The 16,789-nt window shown below is 36.0% G+C and overlaps 2 protein-coding genes across 2 annotated transcripts; one reads left to right on the top strand and one right to left on the bottom strand.

Annotated features, from left to right (window-relative positions):
* Nucleotides 1–9,247: 9,247 nt before the first annotated feature.
* On the top strand, nt 9,248–11,266 carry LOC145061200 (COBRA-like protein 4). The gene is made up of 6 exons (XM_079008653.1): nt 9,248–9,407; nt 9,495–9,574; nt 9,669–10,128; nt 10,239–10,386; nt 10,495–10,772; nt 10,858–11,266. Exons 1-6 carry the CDS (start codon nt 9,299–9,301, stop codon nt 11,142–11,144), a joined length of 1,362 nt encoding a protein of 453 aa, XP_078864779.1. The 5' UTR covers nt 9,248–9,298; the 3' UTR covers nt 11,145–11,266.
* A 142-nt stretch (nt 11,267–11,408) lies between these two features.
* LOC145061127 (cytochrome P450 78A5-like) lies at nt 11,409–13,276 on the bottom strand. Its single transcript, XM_079008548.1, has 2 exons — nt 12,288–13,276; nt 11,409–12,172 (listed from the first exon to the last, which is right to left on the bottom strand). Exons 1-2 carry the CDS (start codon nt 13,245–13,247, stop codon nt 11,567–11,569), a joined length of 1,566 nt encoding a protein of 521 aa, XP_078864674.1. The 5' UTR covers nt 13,248–13,276; the 3' UTR covers nt 11,409–11,566.
* Nucleotides 13,277–16,789: the final 3,513 nt, after the last annotated feature.

Raw genomic sequence — 16,789 nt, 5'->3', positions numbered from 1 at the left:
ATGTAAATCATAAATAAAAAGTTTAGTGAATTTTACCTACTGTTTAATAGTTTTTCACGAATTAATGCTTATTTACATGAATAAAACAAAGAAAAATAGTTAATCTGTTTGAAAACCAGCTTTAATATTTTTTCCAGCTTATATATGTTATGTAACAGTGGCACAAAATGTTTGGAGAATTTAATAAACTGATTCCTATTTATTTTGATTATTGCCATAATAAATTTACAAAATCATAAAATGGAATAAACTGTTTGAAAATCAATTTTAGTATTTTTCTCAGTTTATATACAATGTATAACAGTTGTACAAAAAGATTGTGAGTTTTTATTAAATGTTTATTACTTTTCACGATTTTATGATGTTTTCAAGGAATTAAATGGTGGAAAAATGGCTAAACACATTTAAAAATCATGAAAACTTACAATAGGGTTCTAAATTATGGTTAGAACTAAAATGTAAAGTTGGGAAAAATTTTATAACTGATTTGATTTAGTTTTGGATTTTTAGTTTGTAATACCGTTCCAAAAGTGCTAAAATGCATTTCAAACAATAACACAAAATGAGATTTGTCACTTGCAAATGTTAATAGGTCAACTGGTATATGGAAATCTGAATTTTCAGAAAATTATTTGTAACTTATACAAAACCTAATTTTGACACATATTGGCATAATTATAATGTAGAAATTAGTATACTAGTGTTAGATTTTCGACTAGAGACTTACTAGTGTGTAGCCTTATCGTAGGGAATTGGTAGTAGGACGTGAGGGAAGTTAGCTCAAGGCATCACAAATACCTTCACGTATCATCGTGTGTATTCACGACTACCCTTATTTTCGGTTTTAAATGTTTTAGGGTGGAAAAGCATGTCCAAAAACTGTTTATTGTTTGTTGTATTTAATTTCACTTGTATCAAACTTGGTTGCTATATTTTGATGTGTATGTGTATGTTATTGTTAATTCATGAGGCCTTATCACATTTAAGTCCCTAGAATCAGTTAACACAACTCATTAACTCATTTGAGCCCATGGTCATTATGTATAGCGCTATTAGGAGGTAGACAACTCCTCATTCGCACGATTCGCTTGAGTGCATTTTACCATTATTTTTCCCTATGTTAGCGATATACATAGCATTCAAGAGGGCACTCTGTCTTAGGTTTGGGTTGTGAACTCATGATTTGATCACTACATGTTAGGCGTGTCAAACCCAACAAATACTAGGGGTACAATATACTCCAAAATAACACTACTATATTGCACTAAAAAGTAGTACAAGGCAAGCAGGGTCGAACCACAGAGACACGGGACAAAAGTCTATACCTCTTTGCGCAAGGTACTTTGGTCACAAGAAGGGGGATTTGTTTGCAAAAGTGAAATAATAAAATAACAATAAACTTTGGAACATGCAGAAAATGAAATAGATTTGTAAACAAGTTGTAAAAGTGTTTCCAGCTCTAGTTCTCAATGTTGTTGTTAAACTTGATTATGACTTGATGTAATTCAAGATTGCTATTCTAAGTTGGTACTTAAAGATATTAACATGCTCTAATACCCCTCGCTTGCCAAATTATCTAACCAAAATACGCTCTTTGACTAGACCTAACTTCACTAATTCAACCTAAACACACTCTTAGATGGTATTGAAAAATTGCATTAAGTTTTGTACAAGCTTCCCAACAATGTTCATTTCTTCTCATATGCTCCGAAGTGTGAAAACATGTGATATATATTTTACAATAAGAAAACTTATTGCTTGTTACCAATTATTAACTTAATAGAACAATTAGGTGCCCTAAAAGTTAATTAACTGCACAAAAATTCAATTTATCAAAGTGGCCAATCAAACACAAAACAAATTTAAGGGTTCTAGTTTAAACAAAAATATAATCACTAGAATAGAATCACAAATCAAACATCAAATCGTATGCTTCAAGTCAAACAATCAACATGTTCTGAACATGAACTAGAAACTAAGGTTTCTTAGCCACACATGGGTAAGAACAAATCAAACAAGAATAAAGATGGAAATAATGTGCAATTACAACTTACAAATACTAGAAATAATGTTTCCAAATGATTACTGATCAAACCCTTGCAAAAACCTTCGAAATCCCCTTTCCAAATGTGCTCTGAAATGTTTTTGTGGGCGGTAATAACAGCTTTAGGATGATTTGCTTCTGAATGTTTAAAAAGAATCTTTATCGGCAACTCTGGACCCACAGAACACAGACCTATTTGTTGACACGCGTTACCCACGCGGTAACAGAGAGCTTAAGTATCAGATCCACACAGTCAAGAAAGAAGAATGGATACAATTGTCATATCCAGTACCCAAATCAAAAAAAAAAATCAAGCACTTAATCGAAGAAACTTTCAGAAATTCAAAAGTTGATTGAAAAATTCACAGCTCAAAATGAAGATACAAATCTAAGTTCAGTCAAAATTAAAGCCATCTCAAAGTCAAATCTGGTGAATGAAGAACTGTGTGATATGATACTTGTGGCTCTCCAAAAAGTGAAAGCATAGGAGTTAGGCCCCTTCGGGTGGGCTCACTGTTTCAGCGAAAGCTAATTTGCCGTGACGGGTTCTTAAGGATGCGTCGATTTTGATTCTTGACCATCTAGACTTAAGGACATGAGATCCCGAACAGTGTTATTTTCGCTCACAAAAGCTAATTAAGGTATGAAGTTTAAATAAAACTATGGTTGGATTATTGGGTTACACCGTTTAGGGTCTTCCTCATTTTAGGAGTCTGTGATATGTGGAAGGTAGCAAGATGGTCGCCTAGGTATTAATGATTGGAGCCCCATTGATGTAAAGTATGATCGTATATGTCCATGTTTATAAAAATAAATAAAAAGTTTACTTGTGTTCTTAAGTTTTTCTTTGGTTCATTTTTGTTCCTTAAGTATCTTTTGTACATATGTTTCTTTTTCATGGTTTTCATTGCATGCATTCATTCCTAGCCTTTAGGATTTTTGTCCCTTTTTGTTCTATGTTTCTTTTTACCATCTAGAAATCGTCCTTTTTCAGCTGATTCTTGTTCTTTCTTAAGGAAAAGAAAGGTCAAAGCTTGGGGAGATTTGTTAGGTGCATTTTGTGCACCTTTTAGTCCTTTTTCATACATTTATTTAGCATAATTGTTCTTCATTTGTCTTGCATTTCATGTTATTCATGTTAGTCTCTAGAAAAACCTTACTTGCACACTTTTATGTCTTTTCAGGTAAACCAGAGGTTGGAACGCGCTTTGGGAAGTGTCGGGAAGCATTAGTGAAGATTTCGGGATGATCGGGCGAAGAACGAAAAAGTTGAAAAAAAATCAAGTTTGGAATTGGAGTCAGAAGGGTACACGGGTCGTGTTGGATTTACACTGCAAAATCAACACGGGCCGTGTTGACCAAAATGGGAGCCGTTGACCATGCTGAACACATTAGCCTATTTTAACACGGGTCGTATTGACCAGAATGGGAGCTGTTGACCATGCTGAACACGGGCCGTGTCAGTTTAGTGCAAATCAACATGGGCCATGTTCGACCCAAAAACCAACTTTTAACAGTTTTTCCTATCTTTCATATTACGGGTTGAGGGTCATTTTTACACACACACAACATATCAGAGCACATTTGGAGAGGGGATTTGGAAGGTTTTTGCAAGGGTTTCATCAGTAATCATTTGGAAACATTATTTTTAGTATTTGTAAGTTGTAATTACACATTATTTCCATCTTTATTCTTGTTTGATTTGTTCTTAGCCATGTGTGGCTAAGAAACCCAAGTTTCTAGTTCTTGTTCAAAACATGTTGATTGTTTGACTTGAAGCATATGATTTGATGTTTGATTTGTGATTCTATTCTAGTGATTATGTTTTTGTTTAAACTAGAACTCTTAAATTTGATTTGTGTTTGATTGGCCACTTTCATGAATTAAATTTTTGTGCAGTTAATTAACTTTTAGGGCACCTAATCATTCTATTAAGTTAATAATTGGTAACAAGCAATAAGTTTTCTTATTGTAAAATATATATCACATGTTTTCACACTTCGGACCGTATGAGAAGAAATGAACATTGTTGGGAAGCTTGTACAAAACTTAATGCAGTTTTTCAATACAATCTAAGAGCGTGTTTAGGTTGAATTAGTGAAGCTAGGTCTAGTCAAAGAGCGAATTTTGGTTAGATAATTTGGCAAGCGAGAGGTATTAGAGCATGTTAATATCTTTCAGTACCAACTTAGAATAGCAATCTTGAATTACATCAAGTCATAATCAAGTTGAACAACAACATTGAGAACTGGAACTCGAAGCACTTTTACAACTTGTTTACATATCTAATTCGTATTCTGCATATTCCCAAGTTAATTTTTATTTTATTATTTCACTTTTTCAAACAAACCCCCCCTTTTGTGATCAAAGTACTTTGCGCAAAAAGGTATAGACTTTTGTCCCGTGTCTTTGTGGTTCGACCCTGCTTGCCTTGTACTACTTTTTAGTGCAATATAGTAGTGTTATTTTGGAATATATCGTACCCCTATTATTAGTGTTATCTTTCAAGAGGGGGGGTTTGTTTGAAAAAGTGAAAAAGAAGAGGAGGAGGCCAATGTGTGATAACATCTAGGTTTGCTACTACCTGATACGTTATATGCTGGCATGATATATTATATGTGATAGTAGTAGAGTTCGGTTGTTAGGACCGAAGGGTAGTCAGACACCCCAGATACGTCTGACAGTATGTGATGATATGTTTGTATGCTGGCTTGTTATGTTATATGCGATAGAGGTAGTAGGAGGGGGGACTAGTCCCCGAGGGTCGGTTGTTAGGACCGACGGGTAGGTCAGCACCCCAGAATGGCTTGACACGGGTAGGTCAGCACCCCAGAATGGCTGGACACAGGTAGGTCGGGCACCCCAGAATTGCCCGACAGTATGTATGCTATGTGATTGTATGGTATGTGGTATATTGGGGGAACTCACTAAGCTTCGTGCTTACAGTTTTCAGCTTTGGTTTCAGGTACCTCTTCTTCGAAGGGGAAGGAGCTGGCGCGGTAGCGGTACATCACACACATGCTTTGCTTTCCGCATCACGAGATCTTCCTGGGAAATTGTACTCTGACACTTTAATGTTTTATAAAAATGTTTCTAGACATGCAGTATCTTTGTGAAATGACATTATCGTTGAACTTTTATTCCTAATGTTTTGCCAAGTGCTTGTTTTAAAATGAAATTTTTGGCTCGTATTTTTGGGACGTTACACTTTGTATCATAGGTAACGGTTTGAAGGTACATTATGTTGAGAGATTCAAGGAGTTTTAGTCCATTAGTATAATTTAATGTAAGGAATCTATTATTTTCGTTATGCTTATGTTTCTGTATTGACGATGACATCCGTGAAAGTTGGGGATGTCACATACACTAACATGAAAAATAATGAGGTGATATATACCTTCTATCTATCAGAAATGAAGGTAAATTTTGAATTTGCTCCTAGATCCATGTCTTCTCCTAATAGTTCCAAGAACTAGTTATTTTTGCCTCTACCACTGCATATGCTACAGGGTAGATTCCATTATTTGAGTTGAGACCCACAATAGTTAGTAATTACCCAGGATACAGGCCTTTCAAGAATGTACCATCCACTCCAAGGAAATCCCTTAACCCAGATTTAAATCCTAACTTCAATGCACCCGAAAAGATATATTCTTCTAAAAGTTCTTGTGGTACTAGACAATCATGTTTCAGGATACACATCTATCCTAACTGTTGTACCAGGACTAGTGTTTTGTAGTTCCAAAACATAATCCCTTAGATGCCCATATTGTACTTGGTAGTCCCCACTAATGATTCGGTCAACAATTGTCTTTGCCCTAACAACCTTTTGAATTGTCATTCCGAGCTCCAGTTTCTTACACAACTCCTTGTGTAAAGATTTGATTGGAATTCTAGGGTTACTTTAGATTTGCTGAAGAATTATGTTTGCTAAATATTTGGTTATGCTAGATTTAATTTCCCTCGTTTGCAAACATTTATGTTCATCTTGTTATGTTTTCACCATCCAATCCTGATTTTCATTGGGCCTTGAGATTTAGACTGCCCAAGGACATACTCTTTTATTGCTAATTACATGTTTTCCCTTACACTTTACCTAACTTCTAGTTAATGGCCTGTCACATTCAACCGATTCAATAGATTTCCCTACAACACCTTCACATTTCACCGTTATCCTGATTTTATTATGTTTTCCTTAGTAAAGGGACCTCCTTGTTTTTACAGCATGTGAGCTCTTGTAATTTTTAACTTCCACCTTTGTTTTGAAGGTCCGGCCTACCCTAAATGGTTTTAAATAAACCTCCACATGTGAGCATGTAGTTGACCTACTCAACTCTTTGAGCATTCTATTCCTATCATCTTCATGAAATCCTTTAAACTGATAATCATCAGTCTCAATAACTTCCAACTCTTCATCAACTATGTCATTCCCTGCAGTTTTGGTATGCTTGTTTAAAATTCCATGTTCATTTACATCCACAACACTATGGAATTCACTCATGTCTACATCCACATCAAATTATATGTTAGACTCCTCTACATTATAGTCACTATCATCAAAATCATATCTACTGTTATCAGAACCATCCCCACTCTTACTATAGAAAACATCTTTATTATCATCACTTACCATTACCTCTAGAACATCCATTTTTGCTTGATTTTCACAACCATTTGCTACATTTTACATAACATGATATTCAACAAAAACCAAATAAACCTCTATAAATGGTTGGACTTCATCAACTCTTACATTATGGACTCTACCATCAGCATGACAACTTGGTTCCTCTACATCTTGGAAGTTACAATCAACATGGTAACTTTCCATTGGTTCTCCAGACTCAACTTCATGATTGATTAAATTACCCTTACACACTTCTTCTTGAGTTCCAATTTCAACTTCAATGACTAATCCCTTTTTTTATGTACCCATGGTCACACCTTCATTCACATCAGTGACATTACTTTGTTGGATAACCTATGATATTACATATGTCTTGGAATGGTCATGCGCTTCATCCATATCTATACATGTGATTGTTCAACAACATAGTTGACAGGGTGATTTAAATCAAGTTTTCTACTACATGATCCTACTTCTCTTATACAAGGTTTTTTTTTCTATTCATTTCTGGTGACACTCTCAGGTTCCAATTCTTCAATAACAACTTTGGAAGGAGACTTAAAATAAGTAGGTACCCTAGTTTGACCATTTTCAATATACACCCTTATAAGTCTGCGTTTAGGGACATACAAAACCATTTTAATTACGTCTTGGTCATTACCTAAAGGCAATAAGCCATAGTCTAATGGGGTATGCAGGATATAGAAATAGTAGTAAAAGGTTTGTTCAATTTTGTACCCTAATTCTCAAACCATGCCATCAAGTTCATGGACTGAAACGTCAACACCATCTAAGTATGATACAATATTGTCAATGTATTTCCTTCAAGATGTATTGACTTTCAAGTGGCTTGGTGAAGATACTACTATAGTATAGCTTTAACGTGAAATAGTTGACATATCCTTTTGCAAACACAAAAATAAACAGGTTAAAGATGTTGATTTCTCTTCATGAACACATTCAAGAAAAAAATTTAAAGAATCATACCATATATCGTTCGCAACTCCTTCAAGCTCGACTATTTTTCACACAGACTCCATATTGAGAAAACCATTCTCGAATCATTCTAATTAAACCCTAAAACCCAATTTTTGTTCTTGTATTCGAATGGTTGGATGTAGAATAAGCTCAATGTTTTCTTGGGAGAGGGACGGATTTGGGAGTTGACGTGAAGAAGATAGAGTGGAATAATGGTTTCCCTCATTTAATTAGAGGTTACAAGTGAAAAGACGAAGTTACTCTTTTATTTTTTTAATAAAATAAGATTTAACAGACAAAAGATGACGGAATGAACAACAAAGACCAAACATCAAAAGTTTTGAAAACACAGGGACCATGTATGAGGTTTTTAGAACTTAAGAACGATATGCGAAATTTATAGAAAGTATAGGGACCATTTATGATGTTTTCTCTTCCAATAAATAAATAAGATGGAAAAGAAAGGAATAATACCCCAAGAATGACGCGCAACGCCCCCCTCTTCTCTCTTGACTTCTGCTTCCAAAAATTGGAATGCTCTAATCTTGTGTTGTATACATGCTGCGTTTTTTTCCAACAACTTTATTCAATTGGATTGTGAATTACTTCATGTGGACCGCCTTTTTCTTTTTTTTGTTAGCCACGTTTCCCATATGGGCTGTCATTTTAACTCTTATGGGTTTTCAAATTAATTATCAAATTGGGCTGACAAATATGAGGCTGGCAGCAAACTGTACTAGTGTTTGCGAGGCTAAAAACCAAACCAAATGTCATCAATCCACTCAGAACGAGTTGGGAAGACGCCCGTAATCAATCGGACAACGTTTTCCCTCCGTCTGAAGAAACTCTCTCAGTTCTCTCAAATATCCGAAAATCTCTTTATATCACTTTGTTTTGGGACTTCAATTGTGGTTTTAAGGCCTTTGATGATGCTTTAAAATACCATCTCACTCGTACAAATATATACAAAACTAGTAAAAATGTATTCAAAACAATAAATCTAACAATTTAATACAAAAGAATTTTAAAAATGCTAAAATAAAATCAAATAAATGTTAAAATAAATACAAAAAATAAGCTAATAAAGTAGGAACTGGAAGAAGGTTCGAGGTTTTAAAGTTTGGTGGTGAAAATGAGAGTGTTTTTGGATTTTAGTGTAGGTGGTGTAAATGAGAGCTAGATCATAGTAATTTCCAGATATTTACCATCATGCAATTGTTATGTTTATAGCCATTGGTCAATAATTTAAGAAAATGTAAGGCTTGGATTAGTTTCCAAACATTATTGGTAAGAGGAGTTTAGTCCTTCTCGGTAGGGAATGGTTTTACGGGTAAAAAGTCAGATCATTAATTATATATGAAATGGAGATAATGACTTGCCAATTGCCATCACTCTAAAACACTGCCAGTGTAACTTAACCATCACAACTCTTGCTTGATTTCTGAGCAAACTACAAACTCATCTGGTTAATTAAAAAAGCTAAGGGTGAATCTTGAAAATCTCAAGAGACATGCAACCACCATTAGGTAAGCTGTCTTTCATATTCTTTACTTTATTCTTCGCCTTTTTAATTCACCAAAGGAGATTCTTCTGTTGCATGCTGCGTTAATTATAGAAGTATCCAAGAAGCAGGTTTAAGTGTCAGGGAAATGGTTTTCAAGTCTGCATATCAGTTGTGGCAGAACCAATGCTACCCCTTTTCTGTTCTAAATCTGAGCATATGGCCTGTTCTTCTTTTGGTTTTTTCTCAGAGATCAAGTATGGTAAAGTGATTAATATGTTTGCTGCAATAGTGTAAGCTGGTATATATTTAGTACTTATAACAACTTCGTAATGTAATTTCAGTGGCATTTGATCCTCTGGATCCTTTTGGAAATATAACAATCAAATGGGATGTGATCTCTTGGACCCCAGATGGTTATGTGGTGAGCTTATCGTTTTCTTGTCATCAAGATTAAAAATGAGATTCGACAAATCGAGACTATATATATATATGTATATGTTGCATGTTGCATGCAGGCAACAGTGACAATGAACAACTTTCAAATGTATAGGCATATCATGAGTCCTGGTTGGACCCTGGGATGGAATTGGGCTAAGAAAGAAGTGATTTGGTCAATGGTGGGAGCCCAAACCACTGAACAAGGAGATTGTTCAAAGTTCAAAGGAGGAAACATGCCACATTGTTGCAAGAGAAACCCCGTGGTTGTGGATTTGCTCCCTGGAGTTCCTTACAATCAACAGATATCCAATTGCTGTAAAGGCGGAGTGGTGTCATCATGGGGCCAAGATCCCTCTGCTGCTGTTTCCGCTTTTCAAGTCAGTGTCGGCCTCGCTGGCACTTCCAATAAAACTGTAAAACTGCCCAAGAACTTCACTTTGCTCGCTCCTGGTCCTGGCTACACTTGTGGCCCAGCAACAATTGTCCCCTCTACAGTCTATCTTACTCCTGATCGTAGGCGAAAGACTCAAGCATTAAGTAAATCTATCTATGTTTTCCTGTTAATTAAAAGTTGTATAATTAACCCACTTTTAAATAATTATTTCTTTACGCCTAAAATTAATGCATGCTTGATTATCCGGATGCAGTGACATGGAATGTGACATGCACGTACTCGCAGTTTTTGGTATCCAGGCATCCACGCTGTTGCGTGTCGTTTTCTTCATTCTACAATCAAACCATCACTCCTTGCCCAGCTTGTTCCTGTGGTTGCCATAATAAAGACAGGTGTATCAAGTAAGAGTTTCTTATATATGAAATGCATCATATATGTACAAACATTGCTACTGAAACAAATGCTAATGATTGATCGATAACGATTGCAAATTGTTTTGAAATGTATAGGAGTGATTCAAAGAGGCTGAGCACAGTGGGTATAAACACTCCCAGAAAAGATAATGAGCCACTGCTACAATGCACTCGGCATATGTGCCCCATACGGGTGCATTGGCATGTGAAACAAAACTACAAAGACTATTGGCGTGTAAAGATGGCTGTCACCAACTTCAATTACAGACTCAACTATACGCAGTGGACTCTTGTGGCACAACACCCAAATCTCAACAATGTTACCCAAGTTTTTAGCTTCGATTACAAGCCTCTTGTTCCCTATCGATCCATAAGTGAGTCAATGTATTCTTTGCAAACGTCTTTAATTAATATGAACTGAAGTTTGCTGAAAGAGTGAACCTTTTTTCTGTTGTGCAGATGACACTGGGATGTTTTATGGAATGAAGTTCTATAATGACTTGTTAATGGAAGCTGGGCCCTTTGGAAATGTGCAATCAGAAGTTCTTATGCAGAAGGACAAGAACACCTTTACATTCAAGCAGGGATGGGCTTTCCCTCGTAAAGTCTACTTTAATGGGGAAGAATGCATGCTTCCACCTCCTGAGGCATACCCTTCCCTGCCAAACTATGCTAGCACTAAATCAATCATAATTTCAGCCATGGCAGCTTCTTTGTTTTGGTTCTTACAGCTTTTCATTTGTTGATAGAGTGTCAATTAAGGTTTTGTTATCACAAGTTCATGCATGATTTTGATGTCAACTATTTTGTGCGAATAGATATTTGTGTGCATCTATATTGGAACGTATGATAGTTCTTGCCCACTAAATTTGTTTGCAGTTCTCTCTAATGATGTTTTTAAATTTCATTTTCCTAATTTGTATATGCATTGATCTGATGCTGATTATTGATGCTCAATTGAGAATTTGGGATTACATAGTAGGTTAATGTATACTCTGTGCTTTCACAAATGTAAAGTTCCACGTTTTATTGAATAGATCATGAAAAAGTGAACAATCTTGATAGATAGATACATGATCAAGGCATACATCATATGCCGAAAAATATCAAAACAAAAAACCCAGTTATTAGAAAAAAAGAAATGAAGCTATAAAATGCTTTTTCAGTATCAAAAAACCCTAGCCTCGACCTTGCACACCAAAGGCTTCTTCATCTCCAAAGACAGCTTCAAACACTCGGACAAATCAACAGAACCAGAAGTCGGTGCAACCCATTTGAAGTTCTGCAGCAACTGAGCCAACCAAAGCTCAACAGTAGCCAAACCCATTGCTTTCCCTGGGCAAACCCTTCTGCCACCACCAAAAGGAGCCAACCTTAGATCAGAACCCATTATCGCAACATCCTCCTCCATGAACCTCTCGGGTTTAAACATTTCAGGTTCAGACCAGACTCGTTCATCATGGGTTATGGCCCACATGTTCACCATGGCTGTCGTCCCCGCTGGAACCATGTGTGCTCCAACCTGAGTGTCATGGATTGCAAGACGAGCCCAGGAAAGAAGAGGGCCAGGAGGGTGAACACGCAAGGTTTCCTTCACAATCGCTTGGAGATAAGGAAGATTAGGCAGATCGGAATCTGCAACTGCTCTACCATGCCCAACAACATTATCTATCTCAGATTGCGCCTTGGATTGAATGTCCTGGTGCAACACCATCCTTGCAAGAATCCACTCCAGAAGGATGGCCACTGTGTCTGTTCCCCTAAAAATCATTTCCTGTTAAGAAATAAAGAATGCTTCAAATGATGAGCTAAGGAAACATTAATCTAATTGCTCCCATGTGTGGAGCAACATATATATAAACGAGGCAACTAAAAATTGAGATATTTACCCAAAGAACGGCTATCATGTCAGCATCATTGAACTTGTTTTCAGATTCCAAATCAAGCAAAACATCAACAAAGTCGCCATCAGAAACTTCAGCTTCTTCTCTTGTATTCTCCGATCGTTTCTCTCTGTGTTCTACAATTATCTTGTCAACAAAAACATTAACTTTGGACACCAAATCTCTGCACCTCTTCCTCACCCCTTGGAAGTCAAACCAGCTTACAACTGGGAAATGGTCACTCCAGTTGAAGATTCCGAGAAGCTCATATCCTTCGCTGACTAGCTTCTCCAGAACATATCCATCACCAACATGGAAGTCGTCATAGGACTTTCCGAATACGGACATCATGACGTTGTTCAAGGAAGCAAAATGAAGGATCTTTTTAACCTCAACGATTCCATCGTGTTGCATGGAAGATGAAACCTGATCCACCATTTTCAATCCTATCTTCTCTCTGAATACCCCGAACCCAGATACCCTTTTGGGGCTAAACAAATGGGTGGCAGAGATTCTCCTGAGGTTCCTCCAGTAATCGCCATATGGAGCAAAACCCATGGCACGGTGGAACAAAAGCTCATAAGCAGACTCCTTCACTGGCCTGTCGGCAAAAGCAGAACTTGAAAGTATTTCTTTGGCAGTTTCAGGGTGGCTTGATATGATGAAACGTGTGAAGCCGACAGAAAAAGCCATTAGAGGTCTGGCATTAAAGGCCTTTGAGAGCTCGGCAAGGGTTCTATGTGTTAGAGATGATGTAAAGGCAAACACAAGGCCTAAAATGGGGAACCCAGTCGGTCCAGGAATGGCTGTTTTGGATCGGGGTTTTGAGAGAGACCATGCTAGGCCACCTGGAGCAAGGACGAACGCAAAGATGGAGACAAAAACAATAGTACAAAGGAAGAGCTCTAAGCTGAGCACAGATGAAGCTGAAGGTATAGTACTGTAAATAGCTGCTGAAGTAGACATTTTGAGAGGAGACAAAGAGACTTGGTGGAGTGATGAAGCAGAGGTCCTTACATCTATTATATAGGAACGAACACTAGAGGAAATACAGCTTTGGTGCTACTTCTTAATTACAAGAAAATGTAATGGTAATAAATTATGCGTATCTTTGCATATTTTGAAAGCACGCGCGTTACACACGGATATAAATTCATTCATTTTGTAACCATGTATTGATTTAGATTCTCAATATTTTGCTTCTGATTTTGTAGACTTTCCGTATGTATATATGTTTTATTTATAGCAACTACATATTTTCTTATAAAAAAATCTACATGTTTGAACATTATTTTGAAGGGATTTTCTAATATTAACCCTAAGCACCTCATGTAAGAAACATTAATCGAAGTATTAATTATAAAAAAATACTAACATAATCAAATGTGATAAACATTAAATATATGTAATATTATCATAATTAAATGTAAAATACATTGATTATAAGGAATATTATTTATAATTAATATTCATCATATTTAATTATGATAATATTCCTTAAAGTTAATACTTCAATTAATGTTTATTATATGTGCGCTTATGACACGTATTAGAAAATCTCTATTTTGAAAAGAAGTTTGTTTTTTTTTATTTTTTTAAATATATTTATCAAATACTCGCATTTAATTTGAAAAAAACATGTGAACGGCAATTTTATTAAAAAACAAACATTAAATTTGATTCAAAGAGAGAGTTTGGCTGTCGGCAATTATATTGACAAACGTACATCAGATTTGATCCAAAGATGTGAGATAGTTTAAATGACATCAGCCACATTGGTTGCCTTTGTTGCTATGTGTGCCTAATTATATATCATTGGGAGTGATTGGTTGCTTCCTTTCCAAGTATTTAGGACAATGCAACATTTTTTATTGTTTTATGCAGTTTCATGATGTGTTTTCTTCCAACCTCGTTATCTCCAACATATTCACTTCTAACATTCAAATTCTTTATCTTAGCACCTAGATCATGTAAACTTGATCTTGCCTCCGGGAAGAACAACTAGTCTTTCTTGTTTTTTTCATTTTTTTGGTGTATTCTCCGTTCCACTTTTCCTTGTCTCGTCTTATCTCTCTCTACTGTGATTTTATATTTTTATTGCACAATTTTCTTTCTAAACATACAAAAATCATACATATAAAATGAACCATAGAAAAAACTTATTTTTATTAGATTTAATACTTTCAATATAATAATAATTGTGGTTTAATGTCGGTTTTATACTGTATACAACAATAATGAATAATAGAAACAAGACTAAATTACAAAAATTGTCCATGTTTTGGTTAAATTCGTAGTTTTGGTTTTAAGTTTAAAAATTGATAGATTGCATTATGTGGTTTCTGAATATTACACTGCAGGTCCTTGCTTCATAAAAAACACCATATTACTTTCTTTTTTACGTTAACAATTTCTTATATATATATATATATATATATATATATATATATATATATATATATATATATATATATATATAAACAGGGGGACGATCCTAAGAAGCAAGAGAAATCCGGATAACATTAATTTGTAATTATCTATTAGTTTGTTGTATAGATAAAGGTCCTAAACTATTGGATTTATCTCTTGTATCTGTTATATATATATGGAATATATCCCTGCGTGAATTCTAAGGCAAATTAATCTTATTATTGTTTTACTTGGCATCAGAGCCAAGATCTCTAGGGTTCCGCTTCCTCCTTCTCCCCTGTTACCATCAGCCCCTGATAAAGTTTCTTTTTTATCGCCTTCATCAATGGCTCCTCCCTTCATCAACTCTTCTAAGATTGCTACTGCCATAACCTGTAAGTTAACTCACACCAATTTCCTGCTTTGGAAAGCACAAGTCGTCCCTATCCTACGGGGTGTTCAAGTTTTTGGGTTTCTTGATGGAACCAGTACTGTACCAACAGCTAAGATCACAGTTGGTACCGGTGATGCAGCAAAACAGGAAAATAATCATGAGTATGAAGAGTGGGTTACACAGGATCAAGCTGTACTTGGTGGTTTATTATAATCAATGACTGAAGATGTCTTATCTCAACTAACCCGCTGCACAGACACATCAAAACAGTTATGGACATCTCTGCGCACAATGTTCTCGGCTCAACACAGGGGAAACTCCATTCAGATCCGCACGCAACTCTCAAATATGAAGAAGGGTGACATGAGTGTGTCTGAATATTTCCAGAAGATGACGGGTCTTGCTGATACCATGGAAAATATCAGTCACCCTATGACCGATGAAGAAGTTATTAGCTACATCTTAGTCGGCTTAGGTCCGGGCCATGAAGACCTCTTCACAGCCATCAGTGTCCTTGGTAATCATCAGGAGGTGAAATTACCGGAGTTCTATTCTTATTTAATCGCCCATGAAGCTCAAACCACGACAATGAATGTGTCAACAGATTTTACGTCCACTGCCAACAACGTTACTAAGCAAGACTCGAGCAGCTTTCGCAAGAATAACAACGGTAACGAGTACCATGCTTCCAACAACAATTATCAACGAAGCAATTACCATGGTAGTAACCGTGGTCGGGGGCGTGGCTGTGGTAGATACAATAGTGGGGGTCCACGTTTTCAAGCGTGTGGCATTTCGGGTCATACGACATTGAATTGTAGAAATCGATTCAACCATGCTTATCAAGCTGAAGATAATCGTAGTGGAAACAATCCCACTTTTGGAAGTTATAATAATGACCCAAGTTGGTACATTGACACCGGAGCAACAGATCATCTCACAAGTGATCCTGATCGTCTGTCCATACCAGAAAGATACCATGGAAAAGATCATGTTCAAGTTGCTAATGGTTCAGGTTTGCATATTTCTCATGTTGGTCATTCTAAAATTCCTAGTTTAGGTAGATTGCTTGTTCTTAAAAATGTCTTGCATGTTCCTCAAATTAATAAGCACCTTATTTATGCTGCTAGACTTGTTTCTGATAACAATGTATTCATTGAAATTTACCTTAATGCTTTCTTTGTTAAAGACATACTCACGAAGAAAACTCTTCTAGTCGGTAAAAGCAAAAGAGGTCTCTTTCCGATGCCAATCAGTCATACTTCTCGTTATGTTGCATCCAGTACCAAAGTTTCGTCGTCTCAGTGGCATCAACGTCTTGGTCATCCTACTTCAGCAGTATTCAAGTCAATTTTAAAGGCAAATAAATTAGATGTTTCTTTTAATAATGTGTCTTCAGTTTGTGATGCATTTCAACGTGCAAAGAGTCATCAACTCTCTTATAGTAATTATGTTCATGTTACTTCTTCACCACTTGATCTTGTTCACACTGATGTTTGGGGACCAACTCAAGTGTCTAGTGGAGGTTTTCGATATTATGTTAGGTTTCTTGAAGATTATAGTCGTCATACTTGGATATATCTCATCAAACATAAATCTGATGTTGAACAAGTTTTTTATAATTTCCAAAAACATGTTGAACGACTTTTAAATGCCAAAATTCGTACCATTATCTGAAATATCGGGTTCCAGCATACTTTTAAAT

This window comes from Lactuca serriola, chromosome 1, assembly GCF_051521515.1.
Source record: "Lactuca serriola cultivar US96UC23 chromosome 1, Lser_US96UC23_V15, whole genome shotgun sequence".
NCBI lineage: Eukaryota > Viridiplantae > Streptophyta > Magnoliopsida > Asterales > Asteraceae > Lactuca > Lactuca serriola.
This window is presented reverse-complemented; position numbering and strand designations above follow the sequence as displayed.